Source organism: Centroberyx gerrardi, chromosome 13, assembly GCF_048128805.1.
Source record: "Centroberyx gerrardi isolate f3 chromosome 13, fCenGer3.hap1.cur.20231027, whole genome shotgun sequence".
In the NCBI taxonomy this organism is placed as follows: domain Eukaryota; kingdom Metazoa; phylum Chordata; class Actinopteri; order Beryciformes; family Berycidae; genus Centroberyx; species Centroberyx gerrardi.
Window position 1 is genome coordinate 28,363,518 of NC_136009.1, and position 24,647 is coordinate 28,388,164.

Sequence of the window (24,647 nt, forward strand, 5' to 3'; positions counted from 1 at the left end):
GGCCCGGCGGCTACAGGTAGGGAAAACTCTCCGGTAATAAACGACGACGACTGCTCGACCGCTTTGAAAAAAACACTTTGTTAGTCTATTATTTCTTACAGAAATGATAATGAGCGAACCTTTGTGACGCCACAAAGTTACGGAAGTCCAAACGGCTCGTTTAGAGGCTCGCTTTTCTAATATGGATTGTGTGGATTTAGTTGGCGACCGTGCGTTTTGATACTTTCACCATGTTTAGATAGACCATCCAACTCCTTTATCATCACAGAGGCAAGGGGAGTCCTGTTTTACATCATATGGACCTTTAACCATGGCCAAAACTTTAACCTAACCTTAACCAAAATTAACTAAACCTAAGCTTTAGCTAACATTTGTGACATGTTGAATCCACTTCATGCTATTGTCACATAATCCTTTCTTGGTGGATGAACGTAATCTTCATGTTATTTGCATCCACAACACATAATCTGTGTTTCGAAGTTTACGCTCATTTCGCAAAATTTTGTGAGACTGTGTTGGAAAAGAAAAGACACAAGCTTCCTCAACCTCAACAGATCTTACTTTCATTTTAAAGCATTTAGCTAACGCTCTCCTGCAGAAATGAGGACCAACCAGACCAAACCAACGACGACGCAGACCAAGCAATTCGAAAATGAACCGATTTCATTTTGGCTTGGATTTCACGGTTCCCACCATTGCGGCCAAGAGACACTGAGTAACTGGGTCTTCTGAGGAAACACACAACCCCCTTTGAGGTGAAAGCCTTGTGACAGTAGCATGCATCATGAAAGCCAGCAGGCACACAGCGAAGCATGAAAGAGGTAAAGACAGAGCCACTCAGCTGGCGCAGGAGCCTACAAAGAGCTGGGAGTCTCATTTCAGAGCGACGGGACGTCTTCCAATACTCAGAAGTCAGAGTGCGGATTCTTCTTCTGCGTTTGATGATGGGAATCGTTCCCGGGTGAACGCTACAACCCACAGTCACAGTGAAGAACATCGTTTAGGGAATTACGTCGTTTATGTAATGAAAACAGGAAAACGAGAGGAAGATAACCGCTGACCAAAACCTGTTCTTGATAAACCGCAGGTAGTTGTGTTTTATGACGATTGCTTGGGTCAAACTACCTGCTGCATGACTTTTCAGAGCAGAAGAAGAATTATCTGTCATTACTGTCTGTGGTCTGTCTTTCCCTGCCATTGCCCATGACAGTAAGGACTGTACTATTACTGTATGTTAGTTATGTCATTATGGGATGGATTTTCCTCAATCAATGGTACGGACGGACAGGAGTTGGCAGCAAGTGTGTGTGTGTATGTGTGTACGTGTGTGTGTGTGTGTAGGTGTGTGTGTCTGTGAAATGCATGTTCAACAATTTAAAACTCAAGTCATCCATGAAATTTAAATTAGTTTTAGTATATTTATGTATGTATATACAAATATACTTAATATTGTAATTCATATTTCATGAATGACTCAACTGTTAATATGTACATATATGTATATGTGTATATGTATAATATAGTGTCTTTAATATAAAGTGTATAATATAAAGTGTCTTATGTTGTCAGTTGGCTAGCTTTGAGCTGAACTCCCTCTACATATATTTAGTTGTTAGTTTATTGATGTTTGTTTTGTTTCTTTTAGAGAAGTCTTCTTCTTCTTCTTCTTCTTCTTCTTCTTCTTCTTCTTCTTCTTCCAGATCCTTGCCTGCTGTATCATGCAGCACCTGTAACTGTGCAGCCGCCTGTCATCCACATACAGTTTGTCATCAGTGCAACATTATGTTGCATCATTTCGATTAAACCAATCAGCTTGCAGCAGTGAACACACACAGCAGATCAACGTCATGATTTATTGACTGCTTGTACACACACACAAACACACACACACACACACACACACGCACCTACATAAATGCATGCACACAAATACATGCTGTCTCTCTTAATCTCTTTCTCTCTGCATCTCACTTCCTTTGTCTCACTCACTTCATCACACACACACACACACACACACACACATTTTCACCCCAGTATTCCACCTTGTCCTCAATCCAGCGATGCTGAAAACTGAATCAGGCCAACAGGCAGCGAGGAAGGCGACCCGGAGGACGAGCCCACCGGAGAGGGAGAAGTTGGGCTCAAAGCAAAGCCAAGCGACAACATGAAAGACACTTCAGAACTCCTCCAGGAGCCTTTGATATGCAAAGAGCCGCTCTTTTGAAACGCCCGTCCTGACAGGCTTTCATTGTGCCAGAAACAAAGAAGTGGCACTTTTCAAAAATAACATTCCACTGAATCCAAATGCACGGTTACATCAAATACTAAGCTGCTGACAGCGCCGCCGGGGAGCGGGTTCACACACAGCCTCGCTGCACAGAGGTAACGCAGAGTTCAGCCGCAGCTTATGGCTATCAGGCTGGAGAAAAGTTTGGTTCTGCACATTTGTCATAAGCATGGACATTGACGATCAATTTTTCACAGTATACACCTATAGGTCTGGGCGATAATTCAATATCATCGTTTATCGTCTGTCAGTGGAATCATATGGTGATGATATGCTGATTTTGGGAAATCATGACACACAATTCTGTTGTCTGAACTGATCAGAACAAGCTAATTTTATTTAAAAACTCTGACAAAATGAGGAATATTATTTGAAAATGTCAGTTTTCACATCTAACATTGCCATTCAGTTCAATGGGATGAACATGAATTTGATTATTTTTTAATTTCATTATTATTTAATTTTGCATACATGAGCTATATCGTGATATCGTGAAAAATCCTTATGATTATCGTGGTATTGATGTCAACCATATCGTCCGGCCCTAGTGTTGAACCTCTCACCTTGGCAGTGCCTTGCTCTACCATTAAGTCAAAGCTTACCGGCTTTAACCCGATTCACACAGGACTGGTGTTATTATGCTAAATGACGTAATGTAATGTAATGTGGGAACCTGGTGTCATTAATGAATTACTAACCAACCCAACCTGTCTGACATATCTCCTTATGAACCACTGTGTTCTCACAGTGCTTTGAAACAACCTGCAAATGTATCTGACATGAAATACAGAGCTAACTGATGTGTGTTTGGAAATATTCAGATGAGATGTGAAGCAGCAGGTGGCAGAAAGCACCGGAGACACGGAGAGACACGCAGAGACACGGAGAGACACGCAGAGACACGCAGAGACACGCAGAGACACGCAGAGACACGGAGAGACACGGAGAGACACGGAGAGACACGCAGAGACACGGAGAGACACGCAGAGACACGGAGAGACACGCAGAGACACGGAGAGACACGGAGAGACACGCAGAGACACGGAGAGACACGCAGAGACACGGAGAGACACGCAGAGACACGGAGAGACACGCAGAGACACGCAGAGACACGGAGAGACACGCAGAGACACGGAGAGACACGCAGAGACACGCAGAGACACGGAGAGACACGCAGAGACACGGAGAGACACGCAGAGACACGGAGAGACACGCAGAGACACGGAGAGACACGGAGAGACACGGAGAGACACGCAGAGACACGGAGAGACACGGAGAGACACGGAGAGACACGCAGAGACACGGAGAGACACGCAGAGACACGGAGAGACACGGAGAGACACGCAGAGACACGCAGAGACACGGAGAGACACGCAGAGACACGTTCCCTCAAACCAGGCTGGACATGAGGCCTGAATCTGCAGCTTTACTCCCCTCACTCTATTATGTATGACATGTCTCTGTCTGTGTGTGTGTGTGTGTGTGTGTGTGTGTGTGTGTGACTGCTTGTGTGTGATTGAGTCATTATTGTAAACTAAGATGAAAACTAGGTGTTACAAAACTTAAACCGAAATAAAATTAAAAACGAGACCCTGTAAAAGAACTAAAACTGACCTAAAGCTATCTTGTCTACTTAGCTGAAATTTAAAAAATATTTATGTGAAATGTTTTTAGTTTTCATCTTTTTGTTTATGCACAGGATAAAATTTGTGGGGGGTGGGGCTTTTTGACTTTTTTATTGTAAATACATTTTAAAAACAATTTGTGATTTATTGTTTGTATGACACAATACCTGTTACAAACACGTACGTACAAAATACCTGTTCTGAACTTTTATCATTGTACCTTTTAAAAAATACCACTCTTACACTCTTAGGAAGGATGTATCATTTTGAACACGTGTGTGTCTTCTTTGGGACTACACACACACTTGTGTTACTTTTCAACACAACACATGTTAATGGAAATACATTGTAACACAACATGTGTCGTTATTAACATATCTTGTGTTGAAAACAAGTGTGTGTAGTCCCAAAGAAGACACACAGATGTGTTAAAATGACACATCCTTCTTAAGAGTGTGCTAAAAATAATAAAAACTAAACTAAAGCTAAAAATTTGGAATGACCACATCCACACTGAAAACAAAAACTAAACTGAATTTGAAATAAAAATTGAAAACAATATGAAAATAACAAATGAAAAATTGAAAGAGATACAACCCTGGTCATTACAGTGAAGCAGTCAGTCAACCTGAGGCCGTTTTGATTCAAATAGAAATATTTTTAACCCTCCCTCCTGCACTACTGGCAGTTTTGCTCCGACAAAAAGCCCAAAGTGAGAGCAGGAGCCTCCCGGGCGGAGCTGCAGGAGCTGCAGGAGCTGCAGGAGCTGCAGGAGCTGCAGGAGCTACAGGAGCTACAGGAGCTACAGGAGCTACAGGAGCTGCAGGAGCTGCAGGAGCTACAGGAGCTACAGGAGCTACAGGAGCTACAGGAGCTGCAGGAGCTACAGGAGCTACTGGAGCTGCTGGAGCTGCTGGAGCTGCAGGAGCTGCAGGAGCTACAGGAGCTGCTGGAGCTGCAGGAGCTGCAGGAGCTACAGGAGCTACAGGAGCTGCAGGAGCTACAGGAGCTGCAGGAGCTACAGGAGCTGCAGGAGCTACAGGAGCTGCTGGAGCTGCAGGAGCTGCAGGAGCTACAGGAGCTGCAGGAGCTACAGGAGCTGCAGGAGCTGCAGGAGCTGCAGGAGCTACAGGAGCTACAGGAGCTGCAGGAGCTACAGGAGCTGCAGGAGCTGCTGGAGCTGCAGGAGCTGCAGGAGCTACAGGAGCTGCAGGAGCTGCAGGAGCTGCAGGAGCTGCAGGAGCTACTGGAGCTGCAGGAGCTGCTGGAGCTGCTGGAGCTGCAGGAGCTACTGGAGCTGCAGGAGCTACAGGAGCTGCTGGAGCTGCAGGAGCTACAGGAGCTGCTGGAGCTACAGGAGCTGCTGGAGCTGCAGGAGCTACAGGAGCTGCTGGAGCTGCAGGAGCTGCAGGAGCTACAGGAGCTGCAGGAGCTCTCCACACAGTCATGGGCGGGCAGACAAATAAACAGGGAATGAAAAGGATGGTTAAGTGGGCCACACAATCAGATGCTCATTCTCACAAACAGGCAGGCTGACACATAGTGGCGCGTTTCCACGGTAACACAATCTCTCCGCCAAGCCGTCCACTCGCTCACAGGAAAACAAAAAAAGAAAACCAACAAACGAGCAAGACATCTGAGAAGATCCCATGCACTGCAAAAAACCTCCATCTTGACGAGTCACTTCATCCTGCTCCGAGTCCTAAAACCTGATTTTTCTCAAAACAAGTGCAAAAAAAATCTGCCTGCAGGGTGAGATGGTTTTACTTGTTTCGATGCAGTTTACTTGGTCAGAGAGTTTTCCAGTAACAACTACGTAATCTAGATACAAGTGGTGTGATCTGCCTTATTTCAGGATATTACCACTCACTTCAGGAAAAATCTTTGAAACAAGTGAAACCGCATTTGAAACAAGTGTCTCGCCCCATTTGCAGTTTTTTTCCCCCACGTTTTAAGAAAAATAACCGTTTAAACCTCTGTGTGACTCTGGTAATATCTTGGGTTGTGTCTCTTCCTCCATGATAAAACCCCTAAAATCAGTGATTCTGTGATCTGTTGCTCCAGTAGAGCAGACTGGAGAATTGTGTTTTTTTTCTCTCTCCATTCACTGACATTGAATGGAGGAAAAGTCTGAAAATCACTTCTAGCACATAAAGGAACGCCGACAAAGCAGATTCTGACTATATATAAAAAACTAGTCCTGCTGCTGAATTGTTTTGAAGTGAATCTCTTTCTTTATGTTTATTAAACCTTTCAGTCTGAACAAGTGGAACACCGAAATCTGGTCGGAGGAAACTTATGCCGATGGAACGAAGTAAATAATACGTTACCAATAATTGTAAATAGGTGAAAAAAGCTGGGAAACAGGACTTTGACAAACCAGATTATGATTTACATTTATTGATACTATTTTATTGTACCATTTTCTTTGTTCCATTGGCATACTTTCACATTCATTTATGTGCTAGAAGTGATTTTCAGACTGTTCCTCCATACAAAGGCAGTGAATGGAGAGAGAAAAAAACACAATTCTCCAGTCTGCTCTACCGGAGCAACAGATCACAGAATCACTGATTTTGGGGTTTTATCATGGAGGAAGAGACACAACCCAAGACACTACCAGAGCTACACAGAGATTTAATCCTGAATTCGACATTAAATCCTGTTAAGATGGATGTTTTTCTGCAGTGTGATTCAGAACACATGGCGCTCCGCCTCCCAGGCAGCCGGGACTTACGTTCTGCTTGCCCACGATGTTGTCGAAGGGCAGCTCGGGGCTCCAGGAGCCCTCGTTGAAGGTGGCGCTGCTGGCCCGCCGGTCGGCCGAGCTCGCCGCCTCCTTCATGATGTCCTCCGGCAGCGTGAGCAGGCTCTCCTCCGGCTGCTTGATCAGGTACGTCTCGATGTTGTGGCGGCGGAGGAAGTCGTTGCGGTCCTTGCCGTGGCCCTCCTCCACCTCGTAGTCCCCGTTCAGGCAGTCCAGAGCCGCCTTGGAGATGTGGATCCGCCTGGAGCGGGACGGGAACGGTCAAGTTTATTCATAAAGAGCTTCTGACAAGCGGGTTTGTTAAGTGTTTCACAGAGAAGAGAGGGTGTAAGAGAGAGAATACAGATGGACGACACCATGCAGGCAGCAGCTCTGACAACAGATGTCGTCTCAACTTTCACTTTTTCATTCAACGTCAAAATGCTGGGATACACTTTTAAAAAACATTTGAGATATGAGACAAGAGCTGTGTGTGTGTTTGTGTGTCTGTGTGAAAAGACCAGTGCGTCCTGCTCCCTCTAGTTTTTTGATTGAGACAGTTGGCTGATTTGTTTTTTTTTATTTTTGTTTGTTTTTTTTGGAGTCAGGCTGACATGGAGACAGAATAAGGGAAAGGCAGGGAAGTTTGTGGTTGGATTTGATCCAGGACCTGCAGGGATTTACAGAGCCACACCGTCTGGACTTCACAAACGTCTCACGAGATCAGTGATGGGCGACGACGGTCCGACCGAAACAAAGATAAAACAGAGAAAGCCTGGTGGAGCGTTGGGATGACTGGAGGTTTTCCAGCTCAGTTTCTTATTGGATTTATACTGTAGAGTCTGTTTCTTCTTCTTTCTATCAAGCAGCTCCGTTATGAGCAAAGCTTCCTGTTCTCCTGCCTCGCCGCCATGTTGACGCTCAGAACAAACCGACACACACACACACATCTATCGGCAGTAATTCTGTCTGTTTTCTGATGGATCAGCATGGCCGCCGCCTCACACTCCTTCAACCAGAGCGAATGTTACGGCAAAATTCATTGTTAAACTTCTGTCTGTGGCTCAGGGAGCGGCAGAAACCTTTGAGAAATGTTAAAGAGCATTATTTAATAGTCATCTTTATAAACTATTAAATAATGTATAAATGAATACCTTAGTTAGCATGAACACCAAAAGAGAGTGGCTTCATCGGTAACACTTTACAATAAGGGTCACTAAGTTAAGGGTTAGTTAATGCTTAATAAGGGTTAGTTAATGCTTAATAAGCATTAACTAACTCTTAATTAACAGTTAACTAATGTGTAATTTACTAATGGTGTTCATGTTAACTAAGGTATTCATTTATACATTATTTAATAGTTTATAAAGATGATTATTAAATAATGCATAAATTTATACTTTAGTTAACATGAACACCATTAGTAAATGATTACCAGACACATTAGTTAACTGTTAATTAAGGGTTAGTTAATGCTTATTAAGCATTAAGTAACCCTTAACTTAGTGATCCTTATTGTAAAGTGTTACCGCTTCATCCATCCATGTTATGCAGTTCAGTTCAGTAAAGCGGAGGGTGTGTGTGGTGTGTGTGTGTGTGTGTGTGTGTGTGTGTGTGTGTGTGTGTGTGAGTGTGTGTGTGGTGTGTGTGACTCCATAACAGATGCTGGCAGGAGATTTAAAATCAGCAGTTAGAGGTCTAATCCCATCCCACTCTCTCAAGGCCAAAACAGAATACCGCAGTAAAAAAAAAAGTGAGTGAGATTTTGGCAGGAAACCATTTCAGACTGATGGGAGCTAAACATGACATCACATGACATCACCTCCTGGTACAGCGCTCCTGCCAACTGCCAGTTTGTTCCCATATCTCCAGAGGTAATGAGTCCACACGTCTGCTGCTTGATCTGTCATCCAGCCCGGATCCACTTCTTCTGAAGAGCTGATCTGACACATTTGTCCTCACTAAAGGGACACTAATTCTCTCTTAATTTGTTCTTATTGTGTTTATTATGTGTATTTTGTTTATGTTTCATTCGTTATCAACTTTTAATATCTGCCTGCCGGCTCTCAGCTCCCATCAGGGGGATTCCTCTCTGTGTTCCCCGTCCCGAGGTTTCTTCTGTTTTTATCCTACTGAGGTTTTCCTTGGAGTTTGTTCTTGTTCTTCTCACTGAGGATCTAAGTTTGGAGTGTGTCGTTTTCATTTAGCGTTTCATAATGTGAGTGCCGTTAAGCCGCTTGAGACTTGTAACAGTGATATAAACTTGATTTGACTTGACTTAATTCCCTGTTGAGCTGTCTGAGTTTGGACAGTCGGACACAGCGGGGTTTTCCCAGATTTCCAACGGCTGTAAAGGGAAAAAGGTGCAGAGTTTGGGAAGCTCTTCCCTCCTTCAACAACTGGCATCGCTGCCTTTGAGCAAGGCACTTCATCCAAATCACTCACAGAGGTGTGACCAAGTCAACTTCACTTGAGTCCCAAGTCAGCCTTGTCTTGAGGCACAAGTCTCAAGTCAAGTCTCAAGTCTAAATGTAGATTACCAAGTCAAGTCTCAAGTCAAGTCCAAGTCATTAATGTCAAGTCTCAAGTCTAAATGTAGAACAGCAAGTCAAGTCAGAACAAATCAAGAGTCCAGTATCAATTTAATATCTTAAAGAAAACTAAATATCTAGGACTTTTCAATGCAATATGGTTTTAATAGGATAAAAACTTGGTAAGAGCATCATGAGTTTGATTTCTATAATCAGTTTCAACTTCAATAAATTCAATCATTCCATACAAATTCAGAAAACAGAATTTAAATTCAGTCGTCCGCTGGAACAAATCTCATCACTTTCAATCTAAGTCATTTACACAAACACAAGATCTCAAGTCAAGACTTTAGAAACCTTTTCAAGTCATCAAAGTACAAGTCAGAGTCAAGTCCCAAGTCACCAGAACCCAAGTCAAGTCTCAAGTCTTCTCTTCATGCATCAAGTCAAGTCTCAAGCAATTAAAATTGTGACTCAAGTCTGACTTGAGTCCAAGTCATGTGGTTCAAGTCTGCTTATTATTGGTTGCTTATAATTTTTGTGATCTTCGAATTTAAAGGACAATTCCAGCATGATTGGAGTTTTTGCTCATTTCCTGCATTCCCTTATTGTTTTACATCACTGTAGATGGTTTTCCAGCTTTTATTATGTTAGGAGATATTTGCAATTTTTCCTTCATCTTCAGTAAATATTCTGAAACAAACTCTGTCTTAATATTACCAGTTACTCGCAGTAGAAGAGGCAGCAGTTTAAATCTGTAACTGTGTAAAATCAAGCTTTATTTTCTGTTTCATTTTACAGACTAGAGCTGGAGGAAGAGTCTGGCTTTGGTTTGTCTGTTGGCTTGACTGGGTTGATTGACAGGAGGCGGGGCCTAACTGAATCGCAGAGAACGTTCGCTATTGGTTGAAACTTTTATTTTGGAGAGGAAAACGTGGAAATCAGTGAAGCAGAAAGTAGAAACTGTGAATGTAAAATGTGCTGGAAAAACAGCAGCTGTGTTCAGGAAACCTTCCCTGGATAAATAAAAAGCTCAGTTAAAATCCAAGATGGCGGCACTCACCCCGGGATCCCTCCTGACTCCAGCTTGTTGGCGATGTCCACGTCCCAGGACCAGACGTCGAACTGCCACTTCCTGAGGCCCAGCACGCCGCACAGCACCGAGCCCGAGTGGATCCCGATCCGCATGTCGATGTCGTGCTTCGTCCGCGACCTGACGTATCTGGAGAAGAGGAGGAGGAAGAGTTACAAAAAAAAACAAAACACAAAACAACCTTTTTACCACGGCTTCAAGAGCCAAACTCTCTAGCTGCAACGTAACTTCATCATGGTGTGGTGAAAATCCATTTTGTACAAATCAACTCTCTTCTTTTCATGGGCTTGTGAAAACTGTTAAAACCCCATTGTATACTTTCAAAAATACACTGACAGACTTAAGTTATTTTATCTTATCCAGGCTTATAGGACTCATCATCTTATTGCACTGGCAGATAATTTTACTGGTTTCTACAAATGTGACTTTTTTCCCAGGAGAATGTAACTTGTTTCAGGACATTTTCTTGGTAAAAGTGAAATTGTCTTGGAGAAAGTTTCTTGTTTCCAGATTTTCTTCAGTGTTTTATGATGATTTCTTGAAAGAAGTCATATTGGTACTTATCAAGGAAAATGTATTGAAACCAGCAAGATTATATTGCCAAGCATCGAGCCAGAAGCTTCTACAAAGAGAAACACCTTCCATCCTGTCTTCATAGAGTTTAGAGCTTCAGCATGTATAAAATAAAATGTATAAAATGATAAAACACTGAAAGAATACAGCAAACTGTGCAGGTCAGATACAAAAAGTACTGAATTCTGACTTCTAAAACCTTATAATGGACTTGTTTTTGTGTACTAACCCCTAATAATGATGTTAGTGCTACATTGAAATCTCCCTACTATAAATAAGTATGTATTAGGCAGACTGAAATGAAATAGTAAAAGTAGTAATTTGTATATTTTAAGGTAATGAGGCTTATTTGCTTAGTTTTAGTACATTAAGTTATTTTCTCTTGTCTCCAGACTCATCAAACTTATTGTAGGATTTTTTGTTTTAGTGAAATCATCTCACTGCATTGACAGATAATTTTACCGGTTTCAACAAATTTGACTGTTTTCCAGGAGAATGTAACTTGTTTCAGGACATTTACTTGGTAAATGAAGTGAAATTTTTATGATGATTTCTTGAAAGAAGTCATATTGGTGTGAATCAAGTGAAATGTATTGAAACCTGCAAGATGATCTGCCAGTGCAGAGAGATAATTTGACTGAAAATATCACAAAATAAGCTTGATAGGTCTGGAAACAAAATAAAATCACTGGACAACTTGTCATTTTTTGCAGTGCTGGGCTTGTTTGTGGTCACTCAGTGAAATCTCAGCGCTTGTTGGCATTAAATCAATTAATTTAGATGAAATTGACCTTTGGCAAAACAGAGCACAGATAACATTAACCAACGTTCATAAATTCACCAAGAAATGAACACAATACTTTTTCCGCGTATCAGTGTGCCGTTGAAAGGTGGAGAGAGAATATACATTTTTTTCCAGGAGACTTTTCACACTTATTAATAAATTGTGTTTCTCATTTCATACTCTATAATTGCCTGAATACAATATAACCGAGACAAACGGAGGCTTATAAAAGCGCTGCGGCCTCCGGACTCATTTCATGCTTCAGAACAGCAACGAGCTGACTGGAATGGAGAGAGAGAAAAAAACACAATTCTCCAGTCTCCTCTACCGGAGCAACAGATCACAGAATCACTGATTTTGGGGGTTTTATCATGGAGGAAGAAACACAACCCAAGACTCTACCAGAGGTACACAGAGCTTTAAAGCAGCTGCATGCGTAAAAAGTACCGATTCTGATCTGGTAGATTGTGCGCTTGGCAGGAGGCTTTCTGCGCATTTTGACCTAATAAATATGTATTTTGCGGAGTGGAAATGTGCACAAAAGTGGAGGAGGAGATTAATGAAATAGATCTCTACCATCGATTCACTAAACCAAAACACACACAGCATTTAACTCCCAGAAGAAGCACTTCCTAAATTCTCACCATGAGAAAGACATGGCTGCTGGTAGAGCTGCAAATAACGACTGTCTTCATTATCGATGAATCTATCAGTTATTTTTTTCGATTGATCAATTAATCATTTAGTCTATAAAATGTCAAAAACAATGACAAATGGCCATCACAAGCTCTCAGAGTCCAAAGAGATTCTTTAAATTTCTTCCTCAGTCTGAGCAGCAGCCAAAAAACACAAAGTATTAATTTTATAATGATATGAAATGGAGAAAAGCAGCAAATGTTTCTGTTTTTACTTGATAAATGACTAAAACGATTAATCGATTAACTGACTAATGGTTTCATCACCAGCTGCTGGTTTATTGTTTCAGAGAGAAATAAGAGTTTTCCTTTTCAGAGTTTCTCTGTTTCAAATGTCACACGATGAGATTAAAAGAAATTATAGATTTTAAAGTCATATCATATTATCGCTGCTTGATGAAATAAAAAAAACGAAGGGGAACCCAGCTCAGCTCCTCCTCCCCCAGCTGGACAGTGTGAACCAGCCCGTCAGACGCTTCACACTCAGCCTCAGGTGTTCTGATTGGAAAATGACGACTGACTTGATTTGCATAAGTGGTGTTAATAAATCAGGCGGTAAAGTGGAGAAAGCTGCCCTCGTTAAGGTTTTGCGTTCGGTAGTAATTAGCACGACTCTTATCAGTGTCTTGCTTAAGGACACTTCTGCAGGACACACACACACACACACACACACACACACACACAGTCTTACTTAAGTCACTTTTGGGGTATTTACATAGATTTACATTCATTTCCTGGAGACTTACCCTAACCCTAACCTTAACCACTGACCCAAAAATCAGCTTTTTACCAATTGGGGACACGGCTTTTGTCCCTAATTGCACAAGCCGTCCCCAATCAACTGGTCTTAAGTCTGGTGTGTGTCCCTGAAAGTAACTTAAGTCATACCCACACACACACACACACACACACCTCTCTCTTGTCATACTGAGGGTTTATCCACCTTTTCACTTGCTTTGCTGCACCTTAACGCTCATATTATGATATAAATTAATGGCATACACAACAACAAATAGCATCAGACATGTAAGTTACATCCAAACATTTCCTTTCCCCAAACAGAAAACATGTTAATACTAATACTACTATTTTGGTGGTTGTTGGTGATCACCAGCTGGTCTGTTCACCCCCTGCTCTCTCTCTCTCTCTCTCTCTCTCTCTCTCTCTCTCTCTCTCTCTGTCACTCATCATTGTAGAAATCTCCTCTCCTGAATCTATCATGCCTTAGCACTGCAGCTGTGTCTCAAATGTAAAGTAGAATTAAAATTAAACGCTCTTGTCTGTCAAACAGCAGGTCAGGAGCCATTCTGGGCCTTCTGACGGCTAAAAAAAAAGGGGCAATTTTTGAGCTTAGGAAACTTGTTTTTTTGCTTACAGAAGAAGAAACGGAGCAGGATGCTTACAGTAAAAAGTGAGGCTTAGGCAAAGATAATGTCTGTACTGTATATACTGTAGACTTAGTAGTATACAGCACAAATCTCAGTTTATCCATCACTAATCCCTCTGTTCCCTCTCTCTTCCCTCTCTCTCTCTCTGAGCGCTGCGACAGGACGAAACGCCGCCGCAGCGCAGGAGAGAGGTTTGATCATCTGAATGGAAACGCCTCGGGCTTCAAAAGCACAAACTCTCTGAGGCGTCAGACAAAATGGAGTCAATAAGGAAAAAAAGTCACAGAGAGAGATCCTGTCACAAGCCAAGAGTGTGTGGAGAGACTGGAGACTTTGCTGCTGCTGTCGGTAAAAACATAAACACTATTTTTTTTTCTCTTCTCTCTCTTGAATTGAAGATTACATTATGTGTTCAGCTATGAGTCACTATTCATTGGCTTGTGAAAACTGTTAAAACCCCATTGAATAATTTCAAAAATACGCTGCAAAAACTGACAGACTTGTTTTATCTTATCAAGCTTATTTTAGGATTTTTTTTAGTGAAATCATCTTATTGGTTTCAACAAATTGCATGTAACTTGTTTCAGGACATTTTCTTGGTAAAAGTGAAATTATCTTGGAGAAAGTTTCTTGTTTCCAGATTTTCTTCATTGTTTTATGATGATTTTTTGAAAGAAGTCATATTGGCAGGAATCAAGTGACATTTACTGAAACCAACAAGATTATCTGTCAGTGCAGTGAGAGAATTTGACTAAAACAGCTTGTCATTTTTTGCAGTGTGCGCTGCCATTAATGAGAAAATGAGTGTTTCTTTCCTCGTAGCTCAGTGATACAGTTTTATGATACACAGTTTTATGATACGGTGGCTCCCTGTAAAGCATTAGCTGTTATTGATATTCTTTAGAAATACAGCCAGGAGCAGATTCTTGCAAATGCAAATATTGCAGGGAAATAGTTTTAACATCACAGAGCTTCTGCCTGCTGGCAGCAACATAAAGACATGCAGATAACACACTGCAGTCTGAAAGCTCCAGGTACGAGACAGGAGGAGGCTGATCAGTCTTAATCTGTGATGCTATTATTGGTTGTAGTTTTTATGTACTACTGTTACCACTACTACTACTCCTACTGCTACCAGCACTATTGCTACTACTCCTACTACTAATACTACTGCTACTAGTATTACTATTAGTACCACAACTAATACTACTATTATTACCACTACCACCACACCACCACCACTACTACTACTACTACTACTACTACTACTACTACTACTACTACTACTACTACTACTACTACTACTACTACTACTACTCCTACTAGTAATACCACTATTGCTACTAATACTACTACTACTAGTATTACTATTAGTACCACAACTAGTACTACTATTATTACCACTACCACCACACCACTACCACTACTACTACTACTACTACTACTACAGGTACCACTAATACTACTACTACTGTTACCACTACTACTACAATTGCTGCTACTACCACTAGTATTAGTACTACTACCAAAACTAGTACTATTATTACCACTACCACCACACCACCACTACTACTACTACTAAAGGTACCACTAATACTACTACAAATGTTACTGCTACTACTACTACTACTACTACTACCAGTACTACTACTATTGCTAGTACTCCTACTACTAATACTACCACTATTACTACTACTACCACAACTAATACTACTATTATTAGCACTTTCACCACACCAGTACTACTACTACTACAATTACAGGTACCACTAAAACTACTACTACTTTCACTGCACCTCCGACTACCACCACTAATAATACTGGTAATAATAATAATAATAATAATAATAATAATAATAATAATAATAATAATAATGATAAACCATAGTACCGTATGGTCTTGATCATGCTGAGGCCCATCTCCACGCAGCAGTGGCCGTGGTCCTGTCTGGGCTCTGGCAGGCCGGACACACAGTAGTAACAGTCTCCCAGGATCTTAATACGAAGACAGTGATGCTCCTGCAACACACAGCAGGTGACAGGTGACACACTGACTGTCTACTGCAGCGTCTATTATGAGAAACTTTATTTATCCTGCAAAGGAAAGTGAATAAGACAAGAAAAGGAATTAAAACTGGGGTACGGCAGAATATAACGGGCAAATACAGGGCGACTAAATTAGGTCAAAACAAGTTACATAAAAAGTCTGTCTGGACTGATGCATCGACTTGACAGATGATTCTGTCTTGCAGTCTCCAAGGCTTCAACACAATGAGGAACAGTATACTGGGAACAAATGCATTTCAGTTTGGTTCAATTTTCAGACTGGCCAAGCATGACGGTCTGACTGCTCTTCAGTCTCATCCTGGACAAACACAGTCATTCTCAGACAGAGACTCCATTGCTTTGAATATAATATTGATTTGACTTTTGGCTTTCATGGGTTTTGAAAGATCAGCTGTGTGCTGAGTCAACCAGGAAATCTGTCGTATCTGATCTACGTTTACCAGTATTTATTTCTCTATAAGATTAATAGAAAATGAACAGTCTAGAAGGAAAGTAAGCTTTCTAATTAGTTGTTATTGTGAAGAAGCTTTGAAGAAGTCAACTGTCCTAACATGAAACAAACAGGTAGGTAGATAGATAGATAGATAGATAGATTTATTATTCTTTTTTCAGGATGCTAAGAGTAACATTTATAAACATCAATATATCATTGTCAAATTAATAGTGCTAAATTGGTATAGTCGCCTCTATCTCACAGCAGTAGTATTGTTAGTTCTAGTGTTTCTCCACATTAAGACTATATTTCCCATCAGCCCCGTTGCTTCCTGCCCCCCCTCCCCCTCCCTGAAGAGGATCAACATGTTGGAAGTGATTTCTCCATCTTCCTTTCCCTCCTTCCACCATCTACTGCCAGAAACTCTTTCAGCTTTAGCTCCGTTTGCTCTGGAAGAACAGAACCTCTTCCTGTTTTGTGCCGTAAAGCGATCCAGCAGATTTCCCTCCAGATCCACCAGGTGGAGAAACTATGGAGGATGCAGAGTAGAGGCCGACAGAGGCTGACAGGCTTCTCTGCATTCGTTTATGGTAATTATACTAACATCTCAAAATGAATGTGGTATTTGTTGATGTTAAAGTGCGACACGCAGCACCTTTTTAATCCTGGGGACAAACCGGGACGTGAAAGCGACTCAGAAGCGAGGTGAACTCACGTGGGCGAGGCGGTCGAAGCGTGCAAACAGCTCATTCAACATTCGCACCAGCTCCTGCGCCGACAGCGTCGTGGAGAGGTTTGTGAAGCCTTTAACGTCTGCGAAAAGAATGCTGAATAAAATACGGAAATGTCACATTAATATCCGGGTCAGTTCTTTGAAACCATTCTATCAACTCCAAGAAAACACATAACAAGAAAACATCAATAACAGTGAGATTTTGTACGATTGCATCAGGTGAAATACACAGATCACACACACACACTGCATCTTGGAAAATACTGACCTGAAACACTCTGAAAATACTGAATATTGAAAATAAGTAAGTAAGATTTATACAGCAGTCTTCAAAACAAAGTGTTACAAAGTGCTTTACAAAAAGAAATAAAACAAAAGGCAAGTTAGAAACACATAGGAAATTAAAAGCAGATAAAAGGAAAGAGGACAAAAGAGCACAGAACATAAAGTGCAGACAAAAATACGGAAAATTGAATACTGAAAATACTGTCTGCTTAATTTCCTGTGCAGTGCAGGATGCTGCGAAACACTGTGAGCTGTCAGTCAGCCTCCACACCAGTATCTCCAAGACAGATTCATGTGCATTTATTGTACTGAAGTGAATAAAGTGATTCTGAAATTCTTGTATCTTTGTGCCTCTCTCTCTCTCTCTCTCTCTCTCTCTCTCTCTCTCTCTCTCTCTCTCTCTCTCTCTCTCTCTCTCTCTCTCTCTCTCTCTCTCTCTCTCTCTCTCTCTCTCTCTCTCTCTCTCTCTCTCTCTCTCCTGTTGAAAAGTGCTGCAGCTGCTGATAAGCAGAGAATTATGCATTTACTGTTACTCAGGATCTGATTTCCCTTTAATGTTCCTTGTGTTATTAAACTAGGCTGGGGGTGGGTGGGGGTGGGGGGGCAGGTTTGTTATTGGTTTATCAGATAGGCTCCACCCATCACAGGTAATTGGTTGGATTTGACCCCTGACACCTCCAGAAGGCCAACACACAAACGGCTGCTTTCACGTTCTATTTTGTCAGAAAATCAAACCCAGAAGAGATATAATAAACATCAGCTTGTGATCTGTAGTGCTGGGTGATAATTCAATATTATCGTTTATCTTCTCTCAGCGGAATCATATCGCAATGATATGATGATATTGTGATATCGTGATACACAATTCTGTTGTCTAAATTGATGATAACAAGCAAATTGTATTTAAAAACTCTGAAAAATTTAATCACACCCAGAAGAGATGCAATAAACAAACCTGGACTGCATCTTAACAAGTTAATTTAATGAACTTCATTCAAACAAATGTTGGTTTAGTTCAAATAAAGGAGCATCTGTGTGTTTTCTTACTGTTGCCTGACACAAAACTATTTTTTTGTTGAGAAGGTTAAAGGTCACCATGGCATCATAACTTGGAAACTTGGAAACTCGGGTAGCAAAATTTTTCGACTTAATCATTCGACTTTGGAGGGCGTTTGTGTCCCATAAAATATTGTTATTATTACAAAAAGAAAAATACATGGAATTTTACAGAATTTCATTAAATTCAATTCAATTTGGAATTAAGATCTCTGAAGATCTGCTGTAACGCTCTCCTCTCCATCAAAAACTACCATCAAAGTGCCGTTGAGCAAGGCACTTCGTCCTCAAACTGCAGGACAAGACTGTGGTGAAAACGTGTGAAACCATATGAATGCTAAACAAAAGTTTCCCTGCATAAATAAAGGTTGAACCAAAACCAAAACCTGGAACCAGAACGGCGGTCTCACCTGACATTCTCATAGCGGTGGATGTAGATTCTGTGAAACTGATGCTGGAGGTGTTCGTCCTCTACATTTGTCATGTCGTTGATCATTTCCAAAACTACAAAACGTGGCAGGACTGATAACACCAGTCTTTCCTGTGGGGAAAAAAAAAAGAAAAAGTCTTATTCAAAATCGGAGAATCTTGCAAGAGATCAGGCAAAAAAGACACAAGCAAAAATAGAAGGAGATAATCACATATTTCAATATTTCATTGAGAAATAAGCTTCAACTTCAACTTATCAAAGTGGAAGTGGAATTTTGAAATAGAAAATAAACTCAATAACAAACTTTATATGTGTAACACTTCAACACTTTTCAGAGTTAAGTGTTCTAAAAAAAAAAACACATGAGATAAACCGTCAAAACGAATAAAAATGTCAGACATGATGTTAAAAAGTTAGAATTAAACAGGCAAAAAGGTAAAAAAAAAACAACAAATTACGTAAAAGCCTGTCTGTAAGAAATGATTTATAAGACGGCGGAGGCTCTGCCAGCCTAAGCTCCTCAGGCCGCTCAGAAAAACAACACGGACAATCTGCCGAGTCGGCGTGTTCTGACGCTCCGCCACTTGGCAGCGGCAGAAACAGATCTGACGCCGGGACGTTCCAGCGGCCCTCAATACTTTTGGCCTGGAGGACCTGCAGGGAGCCAAGCAGCTGCCACCTTCAGACACTGATTATACTAAAACCAGTGCTGGTTTATATTCAAGCTTCAAAACACAGAAATCCTGCAAGGTGACGACAGGAAAGTGTTCACAAACCGGCCGGTCGGTGATGAGACGAGAGGAAAAGATCAAACGTTTTCAACAACAAGTGGAAATGTCCTCCATCTTTCTTTGATGTAATTTTTGTATTTTTCTTTTTCTTTCAAAGATGCTCATAAATCGGTTTGCCTCTTCCTAACTTCTTAGCCCCCACTTTGTGGTTTAGGCTGAGAAGACGGGTGTATTGTTATATAAAAATCTTGTATAATGCAGGTTTAAAGCTAACAGTAGAAAATACACTGACTCTACACTAGAGCTGAACGATTAAATCGAAAAGAAGAATCGCAAGAAATCGCAATATGAACTTCTGCAATTTTTCCAAATCTCAGAGTCTGCAGTTAATTTCTTCAGAGAGAGTTTGGTCCAAACTGGATTTGTGAACAAGGAGTTTTAGAATCAAAACCTTTCATCAGACTCAAACTCAGTAAATCCTGCACACTCACATCTATTTGGTTTATTTTAACAAAATCACTTTTCTTTAAACAATTTTAAAGTTCTAAAAAAATGTATGACGAGAAAAACTTGTGATGATCTGAATCAGCGGTTTAAATCGCAATTGCAATATTCTGTCAAATAATCGCAGTTTGATTTTTTCGTGTCTCTCAGCCTCACGCTACCCATCAGCCTGTCGGTCCGGGGGCAGCACAGTATAAACGCCGGCCTCCAATTTCCTGTCAACTGCGGTGTGAAGCCCTGCATGGAGAGCCTGAGTGCTCTGGAGAGCCTCTCAAAACCTCCAGCACAAGTGGAGAGAGAGCAAGAGGAGAAAGAGAGAGGGGAGAGGTGGGCGAGAGACACACAGAGAGAGAACAAGAGAGAGAGAGAGAGAGAGAGAGCCTGCATCCGCCGCCCCATTCACTATTCTCTAAAACACACACACACACATCTATCTCCGCACAGCATCTTCACACTGAATGAAACACAGCGCTCCTGTCTGATAGAAATGTGAGTTTCACTGTAAACCAGAGACATGATGGCAGCATCGATTATATGAAGAGGACGGCTGCTGGTTCGAATCCCTGGCTGGGAAAATCTGAATGGACAAGACACACTCTCCGACAATTAATAATTCAATTAATAAAGTCATAATTGTGAATAAATGTCTTTTTTTTCCCTACTCTGGATAAACAAACAGAAGAAGAAGAACTGGGTAGTTAGCATGAGCAGCGATAGCCGCCATGGCCGAACAGACAGAGAAAAGAGAAACTCAAACTGCATCAACAGGAAATCCAAGCCCCGCCCACACACTGTTTGATTGACAGGTGATCTGTGGGAAGTGCACAATCCTCGTCTCTGAAGTTGTCTGAAGGCTTGAAAACGCCTCCTGAACATTACTGTGTGTGGGAGAAAAGTGCACTTCAGTAATGGAACTCGTGCTCAGCCAAAAAAAAACAAAAAACAAATCCATCCATTGCTCCTGTCTTTTTTTTACAGCTTTCTTATTTCTTTACCGCTCCTCCGTCATGTTGTGACCCAGCGAGCCGTAGACAGATGCCGACGTGCAGCAGGTGGCTGATCCGACGCCTCAGGTTCACATGACGTGCAGCACAACATTTTCACAATATGATATGAAAAAAAAAATCATATTAAAACAGCTTTGGAAACTTTGTTTTAGGTGATTTCACCTAAACGATGCCGGCAGCAGCTACGGAGGACTACTGGCATCGTCTCGCTTTTATTTTGTTGCTGTATTTAAACTGGTTTTAAAGTCCCCATGAAATGATCTCCCATTACTTTTATTTCCTGGATAACACTAGGAGGCATAAATATTCATTTCTAACCAATAAAACGGTCATATTTTTAACAATCCCGCCCCTCCACACCCCTCCCATCAAATTAAACCGCCTTTCTCTCCCTCACTCATATTCCACCGGTTTAATCTTTTGAGCGATCCCTCACCCCATCTATTCAATATCTAAATGTTGGCTGCACCAGACACACAGGTGTTACATCTATTGTCATGTTGTGGCTTTTCCCCCCATGTGTTGCTTGTTGTTGCCGGGGATCGAGGAACTGAAGCTCATCGGGACGGCTGCGCTCATTAATGTGAAGAGCTCGTCAATGTAATGGAGAGACCAGGTGTGTGTATTGTCCTGTCCACACGCCACACACACACACACACACACCGCTGCGTTGTGTTGACCTGGTCTCTGTGCTGGAAAGCAGAGCAGTGTTCCAAGCATCCCCAAATTAAGGTCTAGACAGAGAAACATTTCAGTGGAGCGTTGCTAATGCCTCGGCTGCTGCGCTGCAACCAATGCTGCAGGGTCTGGTGGTGGAGATGCACTGCAAAAAATGTCCGTTTGCGCAAGTCGTCTTATATTTAGCCTTAAAGGAGGGGGGGAACCTGTGAGATCTTTGTTTTTTTCATTTAGTCTCCATCTTTGTAGTTCAGCGCTCACTGCTGTGGTGTTTCTGCACTGCACTTCCCACAGATCACCTGTCAATCAAACAGTGTGGGGGCGGAGCTTGGGTTTTCTGTTGATGCAGTTTGAGTTTCTCTTTTCTTTGTCTGTTCAGCCATGGTGGCTATCACTGCTCATGCTAACTACCCAGTTCTTCTTCTTCTTCTTCTTCTGTTGATTCCAAACAAACAGGAAACGCATCATTTTCCCAGGAAAGAGCGACCGGACACCGGCTGTTTAGAACAGACAGTGGAGAAGATTTATGAACTGGATATAGGTTGTGGATCACTGTTGTGTTAGTGCAATTGGCGCTAGAGAGTAGGAAAAAAAAGACATTTATTTGTATGAAAATGTCACAGATTGTTACTTAAAAAAAAAAAAATTCTGGAAATAAGTGAAAAAGAAAAGTGGAAGTGAGATGATTCCAGTGCAGCTTGACTCGATTCAAGAATGTTCTTGAATGAAATGGCAGCTTGACATTTATGGAGTGAACAGACTTATTTCAAGACACTGTCAGTTATCTTCAAGACAATTTTTGAAGTCAAACTGTGTCTCTACTCATGCCTGGAGCAGTGTTTTTTTTTTTTGTTTTTTTTTTGCTTGTTTATTGTTTTAATCCCACAGTAAATGACTCGGCAGGATGGGTATTTTTTGCAGCGTGGAGAGTATTGGGGGGGATGGCGAGTGTGTTTGCTCCACTGGACATCGTCTCTCATTTGGACAGCTGAGAGCCAGCGGACTCGATGTCAAATTTGCTCTGGAAGTCATTAGCGCAGCTTGATATTCGCCTCGGGCCGATGTCCGCCAGCAGCTCACTGACAACTTCTATCTTATCCACTCACATTCTACGTGAATTTAAGGCTTTACTACAGAACATTTTGTTCCTTCACCGTGTTTTCTTGTCACTTAAGGTGAGCTGGTGAATTTCAAGACGGCAACAAAAGAGATTTTCACTCCATTCAGTGGTGGTCTGAAGTTATTGCTTATTCATAATCTCCTGTGCAGTTGAGCTGTTTCATTCCAAAACAATAAATATCCATTAAGCTCATTGCTCCATATTATAAGATGAATCATTACACCCAAAAGTGACCATTTTGCATTATATTACATTTATACTGGGCATTTAGCTGACATTCTTATGCCTTAGAATTATCATATTGCATATTGTGAAAACCTCATATCTCCAAAATATGAACTTTGAAAAACAGCCTTGTTTTTAGCTTGGTGATCATAGATTTTTCCAGTTTACGGGTTGTACAATTTTCTCAACATGTAATCAATCCATTAAAGTTGAAAATCACCAAAATGAGAGTTACGAGGTTTTCACCTGACAGCGACGATATTATAATAGTCATCGTATGATTTGGCCACAGGAATATTATCAGGCACCACCGCTGTGATTCTTGCTATTTTCTAAGTTAAGGACTCAAGACGGCTAATACCTTAAAACAATATTCAGCAGTGGGATTGACTTTCATGTCAGAAATACTTTCAATCAGTGAAATTGTCAAATTGTGGATGTTTCATTTTGGAATGAAACTCTGCATTTGCATTTCTCAGACGTTTGTTGACATCGTCAGCAAAGCTCAACAGACTTGTAGTTGTAATTGTTCTTATGAAAGGAGTTGTTTAAGGTGCTACATGTAGCGTTTTTTCAGTACATAATTTGTCAAATTAATAGTGCTATCTTGGTATATTTACTGTAAACGAATGAGAGCATGGTGGAGACGATTGTTCTCCTCTATCTCACTCCAGTAGTATTGTTAGTTCTAGTGTTTCTCCACATTAAGACTACATTTCCCATCAGCCCCGTTGCTCCCTGCCCCCCCTCCCCCTCCCTGAAGAGGATCAACATGTTGGAAGTGATTTCTCCATCTTCCTTTCCCTCCTTCCACCATCTGCTGCCAGAAACTGTTTCAGCTTTAGCTCCGTTTGCTCTGGAAGAACAGAACCTCTTCCTGTTTTGTGCCGTAAAGCGATCCAGCAGATTTCCCTCCAGATCCACCAGGTGGAGAAACTATGGAGGATGCAGAGTAGAGGCTGATAGAGGCTGACACTGACGGTCTCATTTGTTTACGGTAATTACAGTAATGTCTCAAAGTTAATGCGGTATTGACTTATTGACAGAATGCTACACGCACAGCAGCTTCACCTTTAAAGGAATGAAACAAGTTGTTAAAGAAAGTAACGGGAGGGAGGATGAGACAGAGACAGATAGGGAATCTGTCTTGTCTCGCGCTGAGGAAACAAATGTGGCTTTGCGTTCTCAGCGGCACATTCACACAAATAAAAGTGTGTCATTTGTCCACATTACGGCGGCGGCTGCTGCGGGCCGGCCTCGCTCTCTCGCTCGCCCGCCCTCGCTCGCCCGCCCTCGCTCGCTCCATTAGGTCCAGCCCACGCTCGTCTTGGCCGGCCCTTCCAGGAAACACTGCGCTGTAAAAGCTTTCTGTGGCTTTCTCAAACCCCGACCGTCCACTCCACTGAGTAAACAAGCTGCTAACACACACACACACACACACACACACACAATCTATCCATGTGTGTGTGTGTGTGTGTGTGTGGGCCTGAATGCTTGTTTCTGTCTGTGTGTCCGTTTGTTGAGTCTGTCCCTGTGTTGTGTGTCTATATTTGAATGTCTGTGTCTATGTGATAGCTTTCTATGTGTGTGTGTGTGTGTGTGTGTGTGTGTGTCTAGTGTGTGTCTATTTGTGAGTGTGCATGTGGATATATGCAT

The 24,647-nt window shown here is 41.6% G+C and overlaps 1 protein-coding gene across 1 annotated transcript in view; it reads right to left on the bottom strand.

Annotated features, from left to right (window-relative positions):
- Positions 1-24,647, bottom strand: part of adcy8 (adenylate cyclase 8 (brain)) — a 111,893-nt gene that overhangs the window by 39,857 nt on the left and 47,389 nt on the right. The window contains exons 3-7 of the mRNA XM_071903288.2: positions 18,707-18,837; positions 16,938-17,049; positions 15,614-15,741; positions 10,253-10,411; positions 6,650-6,920 (exon numbers count right to left, since the gene is read on the bottom strand). Coding sequence (XP_071759389.2) covers positions 6,650-6,920; positions 10,253-10,411; positions 15,614-15,741; positions 16,938-17,049; positions 18,707-18,837 — 801 coding nt within the window. The remainder of the gene's footprint in view (positions 1-6,649; positions 6,921-10,252; positions 10,412-15,613; positions 15,742-16,937; positions 17,050-18,706; positions 18,838-24,647) is intronic.